The following is an 18,026-nucleotide window of genomic DNA, read 5'->3' on the forward strand; positions in this document are numbered from 1 at the left end:
GCAATCTCTTCTCCTCCATTCTCCTCTTGGGATCTTGGGCATGAACGCACACGTGCCTGGCGTGAATTTTAAGCCACCGGGTCTGGGACATGAATTGCAGTCGACTACATGGGAGTCCAGCGACATAGCCATTATGCTAACTGCTGGTCCCAATACTTCTTTATCTAAGGCACTTCAAATGTTAGGATTTTTGAGTATAGGTTTAAATAGAAAAATGTCTCACAAGGGGATGCATATAGGGAAAGTGGGAAGCCATATTGGCTTTAAGGAAATGCTATACTCTATCTCAATACTTCATTTAATTCACTAGGGGCTTCAATACTAAAGAAATTTACAGCCTGGCTATTTTAGAGCATAGCAACCTGCTAACAGATTTTTTTTTCTTTTTTTTTTGGAGAGGTTTTTGCTATAGGGCGCATGTGCTTGCCAGACAGAGAGAGACAGAGAGACAGAAAGAGAGAAATCACCCACCAGGGGGCATGGCCACGCCACAATCCCTTCTCCTCCATTCTCCTCTCAGGATCTTGGGCATGCATGCACATGCACCCGGCATGAGTTTAAGCCGCCAGGTCCGGGACTCGAACTGTGGTCAACTACGTGGGAGTCCAGCGACATAGCCATTATGCTAACTGCTAGTCCCTAGATTTTTATGATTTATAAGGTACCCTAGTTATTTACAAATATTGACTGGATTTGTATTTTTAGTGTAAAACTGAAAGAAAAAATAAAGTCAGGATTGAGGTAAGAATCTCACAGAAGTCCACAAACTTTCCCTTTGAAGTCATGCAGACCAAACCGTTAACTGAGATCTCCATTTACGTTCCTACCAAAGAGAGCATAAGAGCACCAGCTTATTTCTTCCCCACTGTGGTCTGTTCTGTTTGGAATAGAACAGCTGAGGGTATCAGAGGACAATAAAAGAACTTTTCTACAACCTCAGTAGGCTGATTCTACTGAGCTTGGTTTCCACCTTACGGACCTACCAGGCAGAAACTGAAATGGGCTTGACATCAGAATTGCGCATGCTTACTTCGTCTATTCTAAAGTCCTAACTCTACAGACACTAATGACCCTGGTGGCTAAAACACTTACATTTTACAAGCTGTAGTGCTGCCCCTAATCTTGCACTTATTTCTTAGCAACAGTAGGTTGGCTGTTAGTTCTAGCTTCACAGAAGAGACAGACATATCCCATCAGAAAGGGGGATGAGAGCAATTCTACAGTGAGTAGTTGTTACAGAAAGTGGTCATTAGTGCTTGAATCTATGAGAATGTCACCATCTGTGCCCCAGCCCTGGCACTGCTTCAGCATAAAGGCCACATGTGTCTGATTGGCAGGACAGATCAGTCAAGCATCTGTCCTTATTGGTTGGTGCCCATGGCATTCTGGGAGATAATATTTTTAATATATCCTCTGTCTGCAAAGTTGGTTTTAGTATGAAAACAAGTATTCAGCTTAATTTATGAATAATTTTCTCAATTTATACTTTTCTATTATTACAATCAATATTATCCACCCATTAAAGTTTATCAAGTATATCTTTTGTGGTAGACTTTGAGCTATACTCTTTTCTAGACCTCAAGGTATGTAATATTCATATTGTCCTTTCAAAGTAGTTAATATTTCTCTTACTTAGTCAATTTTATTGGGATCAACCATATGAAAGAGATCTAGAATGGTTATTATTGGCAATTTTATCAGGAGCCAGCAGTGGCATGGCAGTTAAGGTATGAGATTCTCATATGGCTGACTGTGGTTCGAATCCCAGACCCAGCAGCTTAAAAATCATGCCAGGTGTGTGTGTGTGTGTGTGTGTGTGTGTGCCCCAAATCCCAAGAGAATGGAGGAAAATGGACTGTGGCATGGTCATGCCCCTGGGGACGACACTTTCTCTCTGTTTCTATCTCTCTCTCTCTCTCTGGTAAGCATACATGCCCTATGGCAAAAGGAAAAAAAAAAGAAAATTCTTAAGAAACAAAAGATATTGGCAATTTCATCTAGCTCTTCTCAACCAGAGTGGGTTCCAAGAGAGACTCTTGTGAAAGGAGGCATCCATTGATGTAATGAATTAACTTCTTTCGTATGCATCTAAAATGGAAGTGATTTCAATTCTTGGGAGAATTGAGAAAATAGCTATTCAAATCATTTTGGTGTTATGTGACTCAACTGAGAAACCACAGTTTGAGAAAGACAGAAGTGCATGAGAAACTCTAGTATGAGAGTTTGGTGGAAAATATGCCCCCAATATATCATAAGGACGATTTTGTACGGTTAGGCAATGCATTTTCAATGTAAGAGGGGTGAGATGAGGTGAACAAATCAGATTTTTAGGGCAATGTAGAGGGTGAAAAGGGTTTTTCAAACCATAACCCTGTTTTTATATTCTGTTGCCTCTGGTTGAGAATGACGAATGACAGCCAGAGTGAATATTTATTAACAATGGAAAGTAGGGCTGTGCTAGAGCACTGTAATAAACGTAAATTGTTTCCAAATTTAATAATTTTTTGTTGTATTTTCAGCAATAATATATTTTTATGGAAAGCAAGCATTTTGAAATTTCAACTATTTTGATTCAAATTACCTGGATATAAAACACAACCCAACCAGTCTTTCAGATTAAAAAAAAAAAAAAAAAAGAAAGAAAGCCCTAAATTGACAATGATGAGTTTTTACAAGAGCCAAGAGGAATTTAATTAGAAGCCTAAAAACAGATGAGGAAACTATCTCTAAGCTATTTTCTTAATCTGGCTTTTTGGTATGTGAATGGTATGGGGCACAGTGCTTGGGGTTTAAAATTTAAAGCTGAGTGATATAATTCAGTAGCTATAAGGCCAGGATGAGTCATACAATTCCTGTAAGACTCAGTTTCCACATTCACTCCTTCATTCTCCTCTCCGGATTTTGGGCACACACACATCCCTGGTGTGATTTTCAAGCTTCAGGGTCTGGGACTTGAACTGTGGTCGGCCATGTATGACTCCAGTGCCTTAACCACCATGCCACCTGGTGGCCCCTGATGAAACTGCCAATATTAACCACTCTGGATCTCTTTTATTTGGTTCCTCCCAATAACACTGACTAAGTAAGGGAGATAATAACTACTTCATAAGGACATTAAGGATATGACATACCTTGACGTCTAGAAAAGAGCATAGCCCAATATCTACTACAAAAGATGTACTTGATAAACTTTATCAAGTTGTGTTATTTGAAGGAAGGATAACATTGATCATAATACTAGAAAAGTATAAATTGAGAAAATTATATATAAGTTTATAATTTGGGGGAAGAGAGATTTTTGCTATAGGCCACATGTGCTTGCCAGAGAGACAGAGAGAGAGGGAGAAAGTGAGAAATCACCCCTTGGGGGAAAGCCACACTACAGTCCCTTCTCTTCTATCTCCTCTTAGAATTTTGGGCATGCACTCACAGGCACCCAGCATCAGCTTCAATCTGTTGCATCCAGGACTCAAACGGCAGTCGGCCACGTGGGAGACCAGCACTTGAACCACTATGCCACTGCTGGTCCCTTAATTCATAAATCTTTAGGTGATTATGTGGATTCCAGAGCAAACCTGCTATATATAGGGTTTCTCAGTAAGTGGTGTCAACATTTATCATGGAAAGAGAAGAAAGAATGAACCAAGAGTTTCTTGAAATAAGGAATTTAAACAAAATCATTAAGCAGTAACTTTATATTTCAAGTTAGTCTAAATTAGGTAATATGAGTCATTTTTGAGAAGACCAGCCACACACTGTGTTTTCTGTGGATAGTTTAATATTAATACTTACCCCTCCGACTCTTTCAAAATGGTCCCCATCTTTGTCAAAGTCTATCAGGCGTCCATTGAATGACCAGGTAAACACGATGTCTAGTGAGTGGTCGTGAGTTACCTGGCACGGCAGAACAATGCTTTCCCCAACAGTGACATCCATACTGGAAGGTGGTACTAATACCCTTGTTGGATCTGGGGAATTAAAACAAGACCAATGACAAACTGTAGGCTTATGTAGAAATAAAATTAGAATCCACAAACAGGATGAAATAATGAATAGTTTTGCTTTAGTGTGTTGCTTCTTTTAGGCTATGACCAGCAACCCTTAGTCATCTGGGAAGCTCAGATTTAGGCCAGGAGGTCATTTTTAATATGAAAAGATGAAAACACTCATTATATAAACCTTCCCAGAGCAACAGAGCTCAGCTAGGGAGCGCTGAGGTTAGATCTCTGAAGATGCTCATGGAAGGGCCTACTTTCCGGCAGCCAGCTCTGAAATTGCCTCTTTAAAAAAGGTTTTCATCTCTCCAACTCCACTAGAAAGCTATATTTCAGCTGAGTGCAAACAGAAGAATCCACGTTAATTTGAAGTTTGTTGGCCTTTTCTTTTTTCCTATTACAAAAGTGACAAATGTTTTAGTACAGGAAATTTAGAAAGTTCAGGAAAGTTACAAGAAGGGACAAAACAAAACACTCCCCCCAAGTCCCAAACAAACAAATATAACCTGCCCATACAAAACCTCTCTTTTAATTTTAGTGTACTTTCCCCATCTCTTTGTTTTATGGTTTTCCAGTTGTTTTGTTTTATATCATTGTAAATATGCTACACATAACAACTTCCCATTTTTCTCCTACTTAATATAATGGGTATGTTCATATCTTTGAAAACACATTTCAAAATCTGCATAAGGCACTAGGTTTATAGTTTTAGCTATGTAGAAACTAGTAGGTATTTTATCAAATTTTGTTATAAATACTATTATAAAAATGCAATAATGAGCATCACATCAATATGGATACTACATATTCTTTATGGACTATCAATTAGTTTTTAATTTACACTATGGCTTCTGACTGGGGTTGAATGGGTTCGCCTAGCTGAGAGAGTTTATATATCCCAAACTACGTTTACACACACAAAGTCCCTTATTTTTCACTACAACATGATTTCATAAATGTCGTTGTCAAAGAGTATGGGGTAAGAAACCATCTGAATTCAATGCAAAGGCCATATAATGTCTGAACATCGAAAATCTGAATTCAGCCATATTCCAAAAATTTCCGTATACTAACACAAACCAAACAATTACAAAACAACGACAAACAAATCAAACCAAGTCTGACACAGTGGCACGTGCCTGTAATCCCGGCTACCTGGAAGGCTAAGGCAGGAAGATGACATCCTTGAGGCCAACCTAATATAAATAGGAAGACTGTGGGACCCAGCAGATGGCATAATGGTTCTGATGCTGGGCTCCCATGTAGTACACCATGGTTTGAGTCCCAGACCTGGAGGCTTAAAACTCACACTGGGTGCATGTGTGTGCGTGTCCAAAATCCTGAGAGGAGAATGAAGGAGAAGGTACTGCTGCATGCCATCCCTCATGGGGGGTGATTTCTTGTTTTCTGTCTCTCTGTTTCTGTCTCTCCAGTGAGTGCACGTGCCCTATAGCAAAAATCTCTCTTAAAAAAAAAAAATGGAAAGAATGTATCTCATTTAAAAAAAGAACAAATAAACAAAACCAAGAAATATCAGAACCAAACAAAACAATAAAGGAGCACTCTTCCATATTCACTGGAATGTGTTTCAGACTGTGAGATATATAAATATTTAATAAATGAACTTGTAGGATTAAAATATCAGCCAGTAATTTTGACATTATCACACATTGGAGGCTTTTTATGGATCTTCCCAACTACCCACACTAAAAATTTCTTTTTTTTATTTTTTGAGAGGTTTTTGCTATAGGGCGTGTGCGCTCGCCAGAGAGACAGAGAGAGACATAGAGACAGAAAGAGAGAAGTCACCTCATGGGGGTATGGCCACGCCGCAATCCCTTCTCCTCCATTCTCCTCTCGGGATCTTGGGCACGTACGCACACACGCCCGGCTTGAGTTTAAGCTGCCGGGTCTGGGACTCAAACCACAGTCGACTACATGAGAGTCCAGCGACATAGCCATTACGCTAACTGCTGGCTCCTAAAATTTTCTTTTTAAAGAGAGTATTTAAAACAATTTTCTATGCTTTTACTCAAGTGTGGAATGAAAATACCACTGGTTGTTAGAAAGGACAATCTCTGTCCTAGATATAGATTATAACCTAAGAGTAAGGTAATTTTTATTTTCTGTTTCTTAAATTAGGAAAAGATCATAATAAGTGGATTGATGTGCTTTTAGTCACTATTGAATGAGCGATGGCCATGACATGAGAAGTGAACAACAGGTACTGCAGCTAAGGAGTAAGCAATGGAAAATTCCTTATTTTAAAAGCTGAGGCTTTTGCCAGTCACAGAACAAAAGACTGCTCTGTTGATTCACTGACACTCAGGAATAATTACAGACCTAGATTTTTTAAATGAAAGAAGAAGGTGAGAACAAATCTTATTCTAAGCAAAAATCTAGGACTGTTTTATTTAGCATGTCATTGACATTTTAAAATTTACATTTTCCTCATCTTAAAAAAAAATAATGTAGAGTGGGGCAGGCCTTGTGGCCTAGTCAGATCCTACAAGGCTAGGGGCATAAGTTTGTGTGCTTGGTGGTGCCCTCAGATGGATGGAGAAATAGAGGAGAAGAGAATGTGGCAATGGTACCCCATAGGGAGATTCTCTCTCTCACGTACAAGTACATGTGCTCTCTGGTAATCAGAAGTAAAAAAGAAGACTAAAATATATAATCCCAGGCTAAACCTAGATATCTCTGTTTTTTATTTAGCAAAGATGTTATCTAACTATACTTTAAATAGCTGACCACTGATTTTGCAGTTTTGATGGTCATTTTATTGTATAATTCATTCATTGTTGATTTATCCACCAAGCATATATTATATGTTACATGGACAGAAGACATAAAGGAGGCTGAGGGAATAACTTTTGTAATAATTTAGTACTGCTGAGGGTACTACATACTGCTTAGTGCTAAATACTGTTTAATACTGATGAGAACTTCACAGAAATACTGGGTTGTCAGAAAAGTCATAACATATTTTTTTCTGTTTTTCTATCCATAAATGTGCCAGGACTTTTCCGACAACCCAATATTTCACTTGTTTTGAAAAAAGGTATACTTGGGACCAGCAGATGGTGTAATGGCTATGTCGCTGGACTCCCATATAGTCGACCATGGTTCAAGTCCCAGACCTGGTGGCTTAAACTCATGCCGGGTGCATGTGTACATGTGCCCAAAATCCTGAAAGGAGAATGGAGGAGAACAGATTGTGGTGTGGCCTTCTCCCATGGGGGGAGATTTCTCACTTTCTGTCTCTCTGTCTCTCTCATTCAGGTGAGCGCATGTGCCCTATAGCAAAAATCTCTTAAAAAAATAAATAGAGGTATACTTATCTATCTCATTAATAGAGAAGGAGACTAATGCCTAAGAGTGGTTAAAGAATGATCTATTGTGCTATTCTGTCTGCACTCATTTAGCTGAAAACACAAGATACATGCACAGATTATTCAGAGAACAAGTCTAAGGGCATAATACAGCAATTTACACTCTTGATTATGTGCAGCCACGTGGAGATATTTAAATATAAGGAGTTGAAGGAATTCCTGGCATGGGGTGTAGATGGTTTCAGAGGGCTTCGCTGAAAGAATAATTAAATTACTGCCTGAGATAGGTAACAAGCAGCAATGAGTTTATGCCTAATCTGCTGGCTCCAGTTCTAAGCTCACACATCAAACATGAGCACAGAGTCAAATGTCCAGGCTCGAATCCTTAAAAATGTCATGTTCCCTTTCTCCTGACAACTTCTGGGCAAGCAGCAAGGAGCTGGCACATACCCCAATGTCTAGAGCCATTTGAAATTCTGGCTTACATTTTTAATTGACATTTGTTTCCTAAAGAGATGTTCTTCTTTGCATGCACATACAGGGATCTGGGACAGATTTTTAATATTGGTAAACTCAGCTGCCTGTTAACCAAGGACCAGAGAAGTTCCCTACATCAAGGACTATGCTGGTACAGTTGCTGTGCTGACAGCTGCTGATTCATTATTTTAGCACTTGCTGCCGATTCGTGTTCTGAACCCTGAAGTAGCAAGAATCAATGCAAAGGAAGCCATGCACTGTACAAGCTCCAGAGAGGTCTCCTTGGGACTAGAGGAGATTGAACTGAAGAGGTGCACAACCTCATTCACTACTTGGTTTTCTCAAAGTGTATGTTTGTTCAGTACTCCTGTTTCCTGTGTTGTGAATTCTGATGCTCTTTACTTGATTAATTTCCTTGAATTTGAATACAAACACTGTACGCAAATAAACAGATGGCTTCTTGCAAAACAAACTGTCTCCCCTCCTTTGGTTTTAATTCATCAAGATCAGGAAGAACCCATATTTATGACTTCTGTTCTGAAGAGTCATTCCAGCTATTGTTCTGTGCATAGAATTCTCAAAGGCAATTAGAACTCAAGATGTGAATTGATGGCTGGATTTGGATGTAATTAAATAGCAACAATAAACAGGACCAACAACACCCTAACACTTTTCTGCTTGTGATTGGTTCACACTGTGGAGAATGATAAATTCAGCACTTTGTAGGACTGATGCTTAAAACACACACACACACACACACACACATATATATGTATATATACACACACATATATATTTATATATATGTATATATACACACATACTCCTAGGGTCTAAAAAAAAATATTTTACTTTCTATAGATTTTTTTAAAGAGCTTTTGCTATAGGGCATGTGCACTTGCTGGAGAGAGAGACAGACAGAAAGTGAGAAATCATCCCCCCCACACACACACACCCCGGGGCAGGGATAATCATGCTGTGATCCCTTCTCCTCCATTCTCCTGTTGGGATCTTGGGTACACACACACACACACACACACACACACAAATGCATGCACGCACGAGTGGCATGAGTTTTCAGCCTACAGTTCTGGGACTCAAGCCTCAGCTGACAATGTGGGAATCCAGTGACATAACCATTACGCTACCTGGTGGCCTCTCTCTCTCTAGATAGATAGATATATAGATAACAGAAGGTAAAATAAGTGCTTTGTTCTAAAAATCGTAACAACTAGGAGCAAGAGTTGTTTATTTATCACTCAGTTAATAATCAGATCATTAAGTAGATATATAAATTACAACACTTAGCCAAGCCATTTATATTCTGACTTTAACTGTAGGTGGACTTTCTAACTAGAGCTCTATTATCAGTAATAACAAGTGCTTTTCAGTTAATAAGATGAGAATTTCATTTCTCTGTTCCTTTTTCTATACCATACCGACTCTTGTATTTAAGTATGTCATTTCTTTATTTTTCACTCACAGTACCAAAATAGTTACTTGATGCCTATCAGGAAAGTATCTAATGTGTGTCATGGTCTTATTTATTCATGGAAGTGGACATATCACTTTTGTTAGCAAATTTCTTGACTGCTATGGTTTGGCTGATGCCTTTCAATAGAGTTGTGTCTTCTTTTTTCAAAATTACTTTTTTTTTTCCAAAATTACTTTTTATAGGGAGAATTTTTCAAATGCATTCTTTCAAAGACCTGGAGCTAGTCAAAGAGCTTACAATCAACTCAACTCAAATAACACAAGGAATGTACTAAATGAAAGAATATTTTTAATAACAGTAAAATGCCACAACAAAGACCATTGATTAATGGTAACAATAATTCTGGAGGTAGCATCTCTAGGGATTCACTTCAACACTCTATAATTGGCCCTATTTTTAAGTAAAAATAAAATCACTGTTGGATGAACTATATTCATCCATTCCACATAAAATAGAAATCTAAAAGAAATAAAGTTTGGGACCAGCAGATGGCCTAACGGATACGTCGATGGACTCCCATGTGGTGGACCATAGTTTGAGTCCTAGACCCGGTGGCTTAAACTCATGCTGGGTGCGTGTGCATGTGTGCCCAAGATCCTGAGAGGAGAATGGAGGAGAAGGGGTTGTGGTGTGGCCATCCCCCCCGGGGGGTGATTTCTCACTTTCTGTCTCTCTGTCTCTCTCTGTCTTTCTGGCAAGCACACATGCTGTATAGCAAACACCTCTCAAAAAAAAAAAAAAAAGAAAAGAAAAGAAAAGAAAGAAATAACCTTTATATTAGAAGAGAATCAAGAGTCACAGTGATTACAGGCTGGACCAGCCTGTTGCTCTAAGATGAAATTTAATATAGATAAAAGTGAAAATCTACACTTAAAAAGAATCATCTACTGGGGCCAACTGGTAGCGTGGTGGTTAAGGCACTGTACTCCCACATGGCTGAGCAGGGTTTGAATCCCAGACCTGATGGTTTGAAAATCACACCAGGTACATATGCATGTGTGCCCAGAATCCTGAGAGGAGAGGAGAGGAGAGGGGATTGTAAGGTGGCCATTCTCCCAGGGGGTGATTTCTCACTTTCCATCTCAGTGTCTCTCTCTCTGGTGAGTGCATGTGCTCTATGGTAAAAAACCTTAAATAATAATAATAATAATAATAATAATGATAATGGTAAAGAATCAGCAACCTAGGTACACATTAAGGGACTGCCAGGTGACATGGAAAAGACCTGAACATATCAGTGTCCACAGGGTCCATGCATTTGCCAAAGAAAGCTAATGCGAGCTTAGATGGCATTAATAGCATATGTCAGTCAACAAGGTGGTATACCAAACCCCTTCCAAAAAAAAAAAAAAAAAGAAAAGAAAAGAAAAGAAAGAAATAACCTTTATATTAGAAGAGAATCAAGAGTCACAGTGATTACAGGCTGGACCAGCCTGTTGCTCTAAGATGAAATTTAATATAGATAAAAGTGAAAATCTACACTTAAAAAGAATCATCTACTGGGGCCAACTGGTAGCGTGGTGGTTAAGGCACTGTACTCCCACATGGCTGAGCAGGGTTTGAATCCCAGACCTGATGGTTTGAAAATCACACCAGGTACATATGCATGTGTGCCCAGAATCCTGAGAGGAGAGGAGAGGAGAGGGGATTGTAAGGTGGCCATTCTCCCAGGGGGTGATTTCTCACTTTCCATCTCAGTGTCTCTCTCTCTGGTGAGTGCATGTGCTCTATGGTAAAAAACCTTAAATAATAATAATAATAATAATAATAATGATAATGGTAAAGAATCAGCAACCTAGGTACACATTAAGGGACTGCCAGGTGACATGGAAAAGACCTGAACATATCAGTGTCCACAGGGTCCATGCATTTGCCAAAGAAAGCTAATGCGAGCTTAGATGGCATTAATAGCATATGATATTCCAACTTAGAGAGGCAACAATCCAATGTGCTTTGCATTAGTCAGGCCATAGTTTACTACGAATGTCCTTAGGACTCACTGATAGATTAATGTGCCTAAGTTACAAAGGATCTAATAAATCTGTGATAGCTAAAATAACTGGCAGTGCTTGGCATGAGAAAGAGAAACTAGGTGAGATACGCTAGTCATTTTTGGATACGTAAAAGGTTTATAAGAAAAAATAAATGAAACTTATTTGTGTCACCCCAAAGTAGAAAACAGAAGAACTACAAAAAGATACATTTCAGCTTCAAACAAATGAGAACTTTCTAATCGTTTGGTCTTTCTGACAGAGAAGTGAGCTGTCCCTGGAGAACATGAACCTCTGTTTTTAAAGCAGAGGGGAACACGAGCAGAGAGAATGACGGGTTAAACTGAGAGCCAGCAGGGCTAGATAAAGCCTATGTCTTTCTCTCCGCCTGCTTCCCTGCCCTCCCATGGAATGTATGCACTTGTCAGGGAGAGAGACAGACAGACAGAAGCAAAGTGAGAAATCATCTCCCAGGGGAATGGACACACTGCAATCCCTTCTCCTCTTGGAATTTTGGGCACACATGCACATGTGCCCTGTGTGATTTTCAAGACTCCAAGTCTAGTACTCAAACCGTGATTGGTCATGTGGGAATCTAGTGCTTTCATCACTAGGCCATCTCCCGGCCACAGTCCTGCTGTCTCTTTGAAATCACCTCCCCTACCTGCCTTTTCTGACACCCACTCACAGGTGACCCTTCCCTTTTACCAAGCCCATCAGCATCAAGCACTCAGTCTCTCTCTCTCTTTTTTTCTTTTAATAGGTTTTTGCTATAGGGAGCATGCGCTCGCCGGAAAGACAGAGAGAGACAGAAAGACAGAAAGCGAGAAATCAACCCCCCCCCCCAGGGGGGATGGCCACACTGCAATCCCTTCTCCTCCATTCTCCTCTCGGGATATTGGGCATGCATGCACATGCGCCCAGCATGAGTTTAAGCCACTGGGTCTGGGACTTGAACTGTGGTTGACTACATGGGAGTCCAGTGACATAGCCATTACGCTAACTGCTGGTCCCTCTGTCTCTTCAATATTAAACTTGTGTACTGTTAGAGACTATCAGTTGTCTTTTTTACAGGTGTCCTGTTTTTTCCTCCTGTAATGAGGTTCCTGGGGGTCAGGGACCACATCTATCTCACACTTGTAGAAGTCCCTAGTGTCTAGCTCTGCCCTTGCTCATGACAGTTGGTTAAAGATAAGTTGTTGAAGACCTGTGAATGGCCTTGTTGATGACATGAAAATAAAGCCCTGAAACCTGAAGTGCTGTAGATCAGAAGGCTATTGAAAAGATTTTCTTATTATTTATCCTGATTTATGTTGAATATAGAACATAAAAAAAGGAGCCCCCTGAGGGTTCAGTCAGCACTAACTGTGCAAGGTCTGGCCCTTCATCTGTGCTCATTACTGACTTTGCCCATAAGGCCATATTTTGTATTTTTTTCTTGCTTTTGAAAAAATAATTTATTTTGAAATCATTTCAAATGTAACAAAAAAAAAGTTGCCAGAAAAGTATAAAGAACTCTTTCACCTTCACTCAGATTTCCTCAGTGGTTAATAATTTACTTTATTTGCATATTTCTTTCTCTCTCTCTCTTTCTGTAAACACACACACACACAATATCATAATAATGTGGTTTCTCCACATATTTCCCATTGTAACTGATGAGCTTTTTGTGAGCGATATCCCAAGATTATGCCAATTTCTTGATTCCTATCCAGCTTCAGAAACTCACTAACCTTAGAGCCCATTGAGGACTCCGGCCTAGTCATCTCTATAGGTTGGTGGCCAAATAGTGGTTCTCATTGCCATCCTTCTTTCTAATTACATTACTTGGTTTTCTACTCTAAGGAAGAGCTTGACTCTCTCCCCATGTATTTATTTATTTGCTTACTTATACTGCCATAAACTTTTGGCTAATTATTCTATTGGCTAAGTTGTAATACATTACTATCATTATCTATTTTGATGCTCAAATTATCTTCATTCTGGCCAGTGGACATTCTCTGAAGTTCATTTTATGCTTTTCCTTGCTATTTCCCTTGGATCAGTTATTTTTCTAGGGAGCCCTAGTTCTTTTCAGTGGAGGATAGTTTGGGGAAACTGTGAAAGATGCAGACACTCAATGTGTTAATTGTTACTGTGGGCCGTGGATTCTAGGACAAGAACCAACAGAACAGACAAATGCACATGAACATATATATGTATGTTTATATTATAATGTTTTTTTACTATGTATGTGTGCATACACGTGTATAATATTATGCATCTATAACTATGTCTATATATTACCCTGAAAACATTTAATTAGTAATTTTCTTGATCAACTCTTTTTTTTTCAGAAAGGATCTTGCTGGGGTCAGTGGGTGGTGTGGTGGTTAGGGTGTTGGACTCTCACATAGCTGACCTTGGTTTGAGTCCTGGACCCAGCAGCTTGAAACTCATGCTGGGCACACATGTGCATGTGGCCAAAATCCCAGAAGAAGAACGGAGGAGAAGGGATTGCATAGCTATCCCTTGGGAGAGATGATTTCTCATTTTCCCTCTCACTATCTCTCTGTCTCTCCGGCAAGTGCATGTGCTCTATGGCAAAACCCTTAAAAAAAAGAAAAAAAAAAGGGTCTCCTCTTGGGACCTTGGGGATGCACGCACACATGCCGGGTGTAAATTTAAACCATTGGGTCCAGGACTCAAACCTCGGTCGACTACATGGGAGTCCAGTGACATAGCCATTATGCCAACTGCTGGTCCCTTTTCTTAGACGGCCTTGCTGTCCACTGTTGTCTCAGTTCCCTGGCAGGATCTAGTCCCTGACTTTAGGTTATAAGTTTCAAATGCCAAAATATCCTGATGAAATATCATCCAGATAATATCAGGCATCTATAGACTTGGTTTATTTCCAAATATCTATTTTGGTACTAAATATTACTCTCTTGGAAATCCATTAGACATTTGATTTCTTTTATACATGCTCATTTTTCAGTAAGACTTGTTTTTCTATTGAATAGTTATGCCTGTAAATTGACTATTTTTAAAATGTTTAAATAAACATGGGCTATTTTGTTTAGTAGTATCCTTGTTTATCTCACATCTCTCTTGTTAATCTAATAAAAATGTAACATTCTTGTATGAAGAAGTGAAGGGGGACCAGTTAGAAAAAATAATAATTTTATCTTGGGCAGAAGACATGTAAATCTGCTTTTTTAGGAGGAGGAGAAAACATTGCAGAGGGGTAGGGCAATTTTCACAAGTCAAGGTTTCTCATTAATTTGTGCCAAGATGTACTGCTACAGTATAGTGATCTGGTTCTTTGAACAATTTGTGAAACTTGACAAATGACCTCAGAAGAAAACACTGGGCAAATTCTGACCCCAGTTGCACTGAGCACAAACTGGAGCCTTCTGTAAAGCAGATTTGCAAAGAACCCCTAAGCAGAATGTTTACCGATCTATTTTCAAGGACTGGGGAAAAAAACACAAAGCAGAGCTGTTTAATAAGCTTGACTGCCACAAATGGAAAACTGCTATATGCAAACCAATTGAGGGTGGCCAAGTATAGGTACTTGGAAACAAGCTGCCAAATGATAACCAAAGCTGTTAGATTTGCCTGGTAAAAACAAGTAGTGTAAAGTACCTGTATAATTACGAAGACTGTTCTGACACCCCAATACTCTTTGTTGCTTCTCGAGACAATTTAATGAACTTGGTTACAACTACTAATAGGGAACTTTTTGTTTATATTTAGTAGGCAAGTTATAATTAGTCTTTTTTATTTATTTATTTTTATTTATTTATTTATTTTTAGTTTTGCTACAGGGCATGTGTGCTTGCCAGAGACAATGAGAGAGAGAGAGAGAGAGGAGAGAGAGAAACTACCCCACAGGAGAGCTGACCAAGCTGCAATCTCTTCTCTTCCATTTGGCTCTTGGGATTTTGGGCACACACTCACACTCATCCAGTGTGATTTTCTTTTCTTTTCTTTTTTTAGAGAGGTTTTTGCAATAGGGTGCATGCACTCAGCAGAGAGAGACAGAAAGCAAGAAATCAGCCCCCAGGGGGGATGGCTACACCACAATCCCTTCTCTTCCATTCTCCTCTCAGGATCTTGGGCACACATGCACCCGCACCTGGCGTGAGTTTAAGCCACCAGGTCCAGAACTCGAACCACGGTCGACTACATGGGAGTCCAGTGATAGAGCCATTACGCCAATTGCTGCTCCCTCCAGTGTAATTTCTAAGCAGCCAGGTCTAAGATTTGATCTGTGGAATTGGCCATGTGGAATCTAGGGCCTTAATCTGGACACCACCTGCTGACCCTATATTTAGTCTTCACATAATTTTTATTTGCTCTTATTTTCACCTGCTATTAGGGAAAGCAAACATTCTACTATTGGATGTGTGCCATGTTTTAGTAGCTCAGTTTCTCACCTGGGATGTCTTTCTAAATGTACAGAAGTTTTTACTGGTGCCTAAACTTCCATTATGAATAAGAATACCCCTTAAGCAAAGTATCAAGTAATAGTAGGAGTCGAGGTAGGGGGAGAGATTGTTAAATTTTCTCTCTCACGTTTTCTTTTTGAAGCTTTATGATTTTTAAGAAATGACGATCTAAAAGGAAGACTGGAAAAGACCATTCTCCCTGACAAATTAAATAAATTGTATCTTCAAGTCAAGGTATAATTAAAACCCCTCTATGGCATTCCTTTGACTGTGATAGAAGATAAAAAAGAATCATAAATGGAATCACCGATTATCTTTTACCCATGGAGAAACATTTTCATCAAATAATAATTAGAAATCTTTCTGTTTGAGAAGGAGGGATTTATGGGCCTGTTTCTTCTACTCACTACACATGAGTAACTCTCCCTCATGAGTCACTGGGCAAAAGGGTCCCAAAGAAATCCCATTAGTGTCAGTGAAATAAAGCAAATTCCATTATAGACCATGCATAAGAATGGCATAATGAGGTCTTCACTGATTAAAGGAATATATTATTGCATCTGATGTGCATTTGAGCTGCATCCACGGATACAAAGTAAGTGAATATTTACCTAAACTACAAACGAAATGAAATGTACACCTTGAGGCAAGGACAATGAATTCCAAAGACAATGCCTCCTCTTGTCATTACATGCAAAGTGACAAGCAAGTGCTCATTCAGCTCATTCAGGCACATTGGGCGCGGTGGGGAAGGATTAGTACTGTGGACAGTAGATGGTGCTGAAGCCTCAGCAGAAAGAGCAAGCACCCTGCCTTTCTTTTCAGCCTGTTCCTGTCAGCAATTTTTCTACATGTTTTCAGTTTCCCCAGTTTAAGGACTCTGTTTCTTGGGAAAGAGGCGATCATTTTCATCTCATAAAGCAGTCCTTTTTGTTTGCTTATAGATTTGAGATGAGGTCACCACGTTGCACCTGAAGCTCAAAATGGGGGGTGTTAATATCTTGGTGCACATTATTAGCTACTCGTTCTTGTTTGATGTAGGTAGGACTGATTTAGAAAGCTCGCTACAAAACAAAATCCAACAACTCGGCCTACTCTTCTATGTCCTGAGCAGTCTGGTCCAACACTGGCTACCTTGTTGGGGAGCTTCTCTGTAATTTCAGTGAACTTCTTGAGACCCTTGAGAATGGGCAGCTATGAATAGCTCCTAGGCCCCCTGCAATTGCTGTAATGCCCCCTTTGTGTGTGCAATGAGTTCAGCTAACTAAAAGAAATTCCTGCCTCAGAACTGGATAGGGATCTGTATATACATTCAAGGAAATTTAAAGGAAGAATAACAATTAGGAGAATCCTAAATCAAGATTTTGCTTCTGCTCTTCATTTTAAGGAGAAAGACGCAAATCATTGGAAAACACATTGCGATAAGGACAAACTACTCCGAGAGCAGGTTTGAGGGTCACTGCGCATTTAGTCCAATCTTCTACACTAGATAGGGAAACTTTTCTTTCTATTGAGAGTTGCTGACCCAAAGAGAAAAAAAATCAATTGAGGGTCAGAGAAGTATAAAGCAACTTAATTTAGTTTATTTTCAAAGAGATGTTTACAACTTTTCATGTCTTTTAAATTAGGTGCAGGAGACATAAAAATTCTAAAGATTCATCAAGTAATTTAAAATTTAGATCTAATCTATATAAAAAAGTAGAGGCAGAGGAAAATGGGAAAGCTAGTTGACAGAGAAAAGAAGATGAAAATACAGATAAACAGTGAGAGAGACAACGGCAGAGACTAGCAATCCTCTGCCCCACAAACACCGGTTACTGCACAGTGAGTAAAGGACACTCAGAGCAAGAGGAGTGCACATAACCACAGAGAATTTTTAGAAATGAGTGTTTGGTGGAACAAGCTCTCACTCTTTGTTTTTCTCTTTTACTATTTTAGATTTTTTTTCATTACATGAATAAGAGAGAGAGAGAGAGAAGGAGACAGAGAGGCAGACTCCCCACAGGTTCCCCATTCTGTGATCTACCCCCAACTAAACCCAGCCTTGATCACAGGCATGTGCATGTCGGGCATGTCCAGGAGGCCTCTGGCAGGGAGCCAGCAACCTCCCCACTGGGTCAACCTCACAGAGCACTGTGTTACTGATGAGCCACTATCAGCCCTCTAGCCTTTGATTTTTTTTTTTTTTTTTGGAGAGATTTTCACTGTAGGGCACGTGCGCTCGCCAGACAGACAGAGAGAGACATAGAGACAGAAAGCGAGAAATCACCCCCCAGGGGGGATGGTCACGCCGCAATCCCTTC

At 39.6% G+C, this 18,026-nt stretch overlaps 1 protein-coding gene across 1 annotated transcript in view; it reads right to left on the reverse strand.

Annotated features, from left to right (window-relative positions):
• CNTN4 (contactin 4) overlaps positions 1-18,026 on the reverse strand; it is a 252,313-nt gene that overhangs the window by 37,138 nt on the left and 197,149 nt on the right. Inside the window, exon 8 of the mRNA XM_006157939.3 lies at positions 3,793-3,968. Within this exon, the coding sequence (XP_006158001.1) occupies positions 3,793-3,968 (176 nt within the window). The remainder of the gene's footprint in view (positions 1-3,792; positions 3,969-18,026) is intronic.

The sequence above is a fragment of the Tupaia chinensis genome, unplaced genomic scaffold (genome assembly GCF_000334495.1).
Source record: "Tupaia chinensis unplaced genomic scaffold, TupChi_1.0 Scaffold000565_1, whole genome shotgun sequence".
NCBI lineage: Eukaryota > Metazoa > Chordata > Mammalia > Scandentia > Tupaiidae > Tupaia > Tupaia belangeri.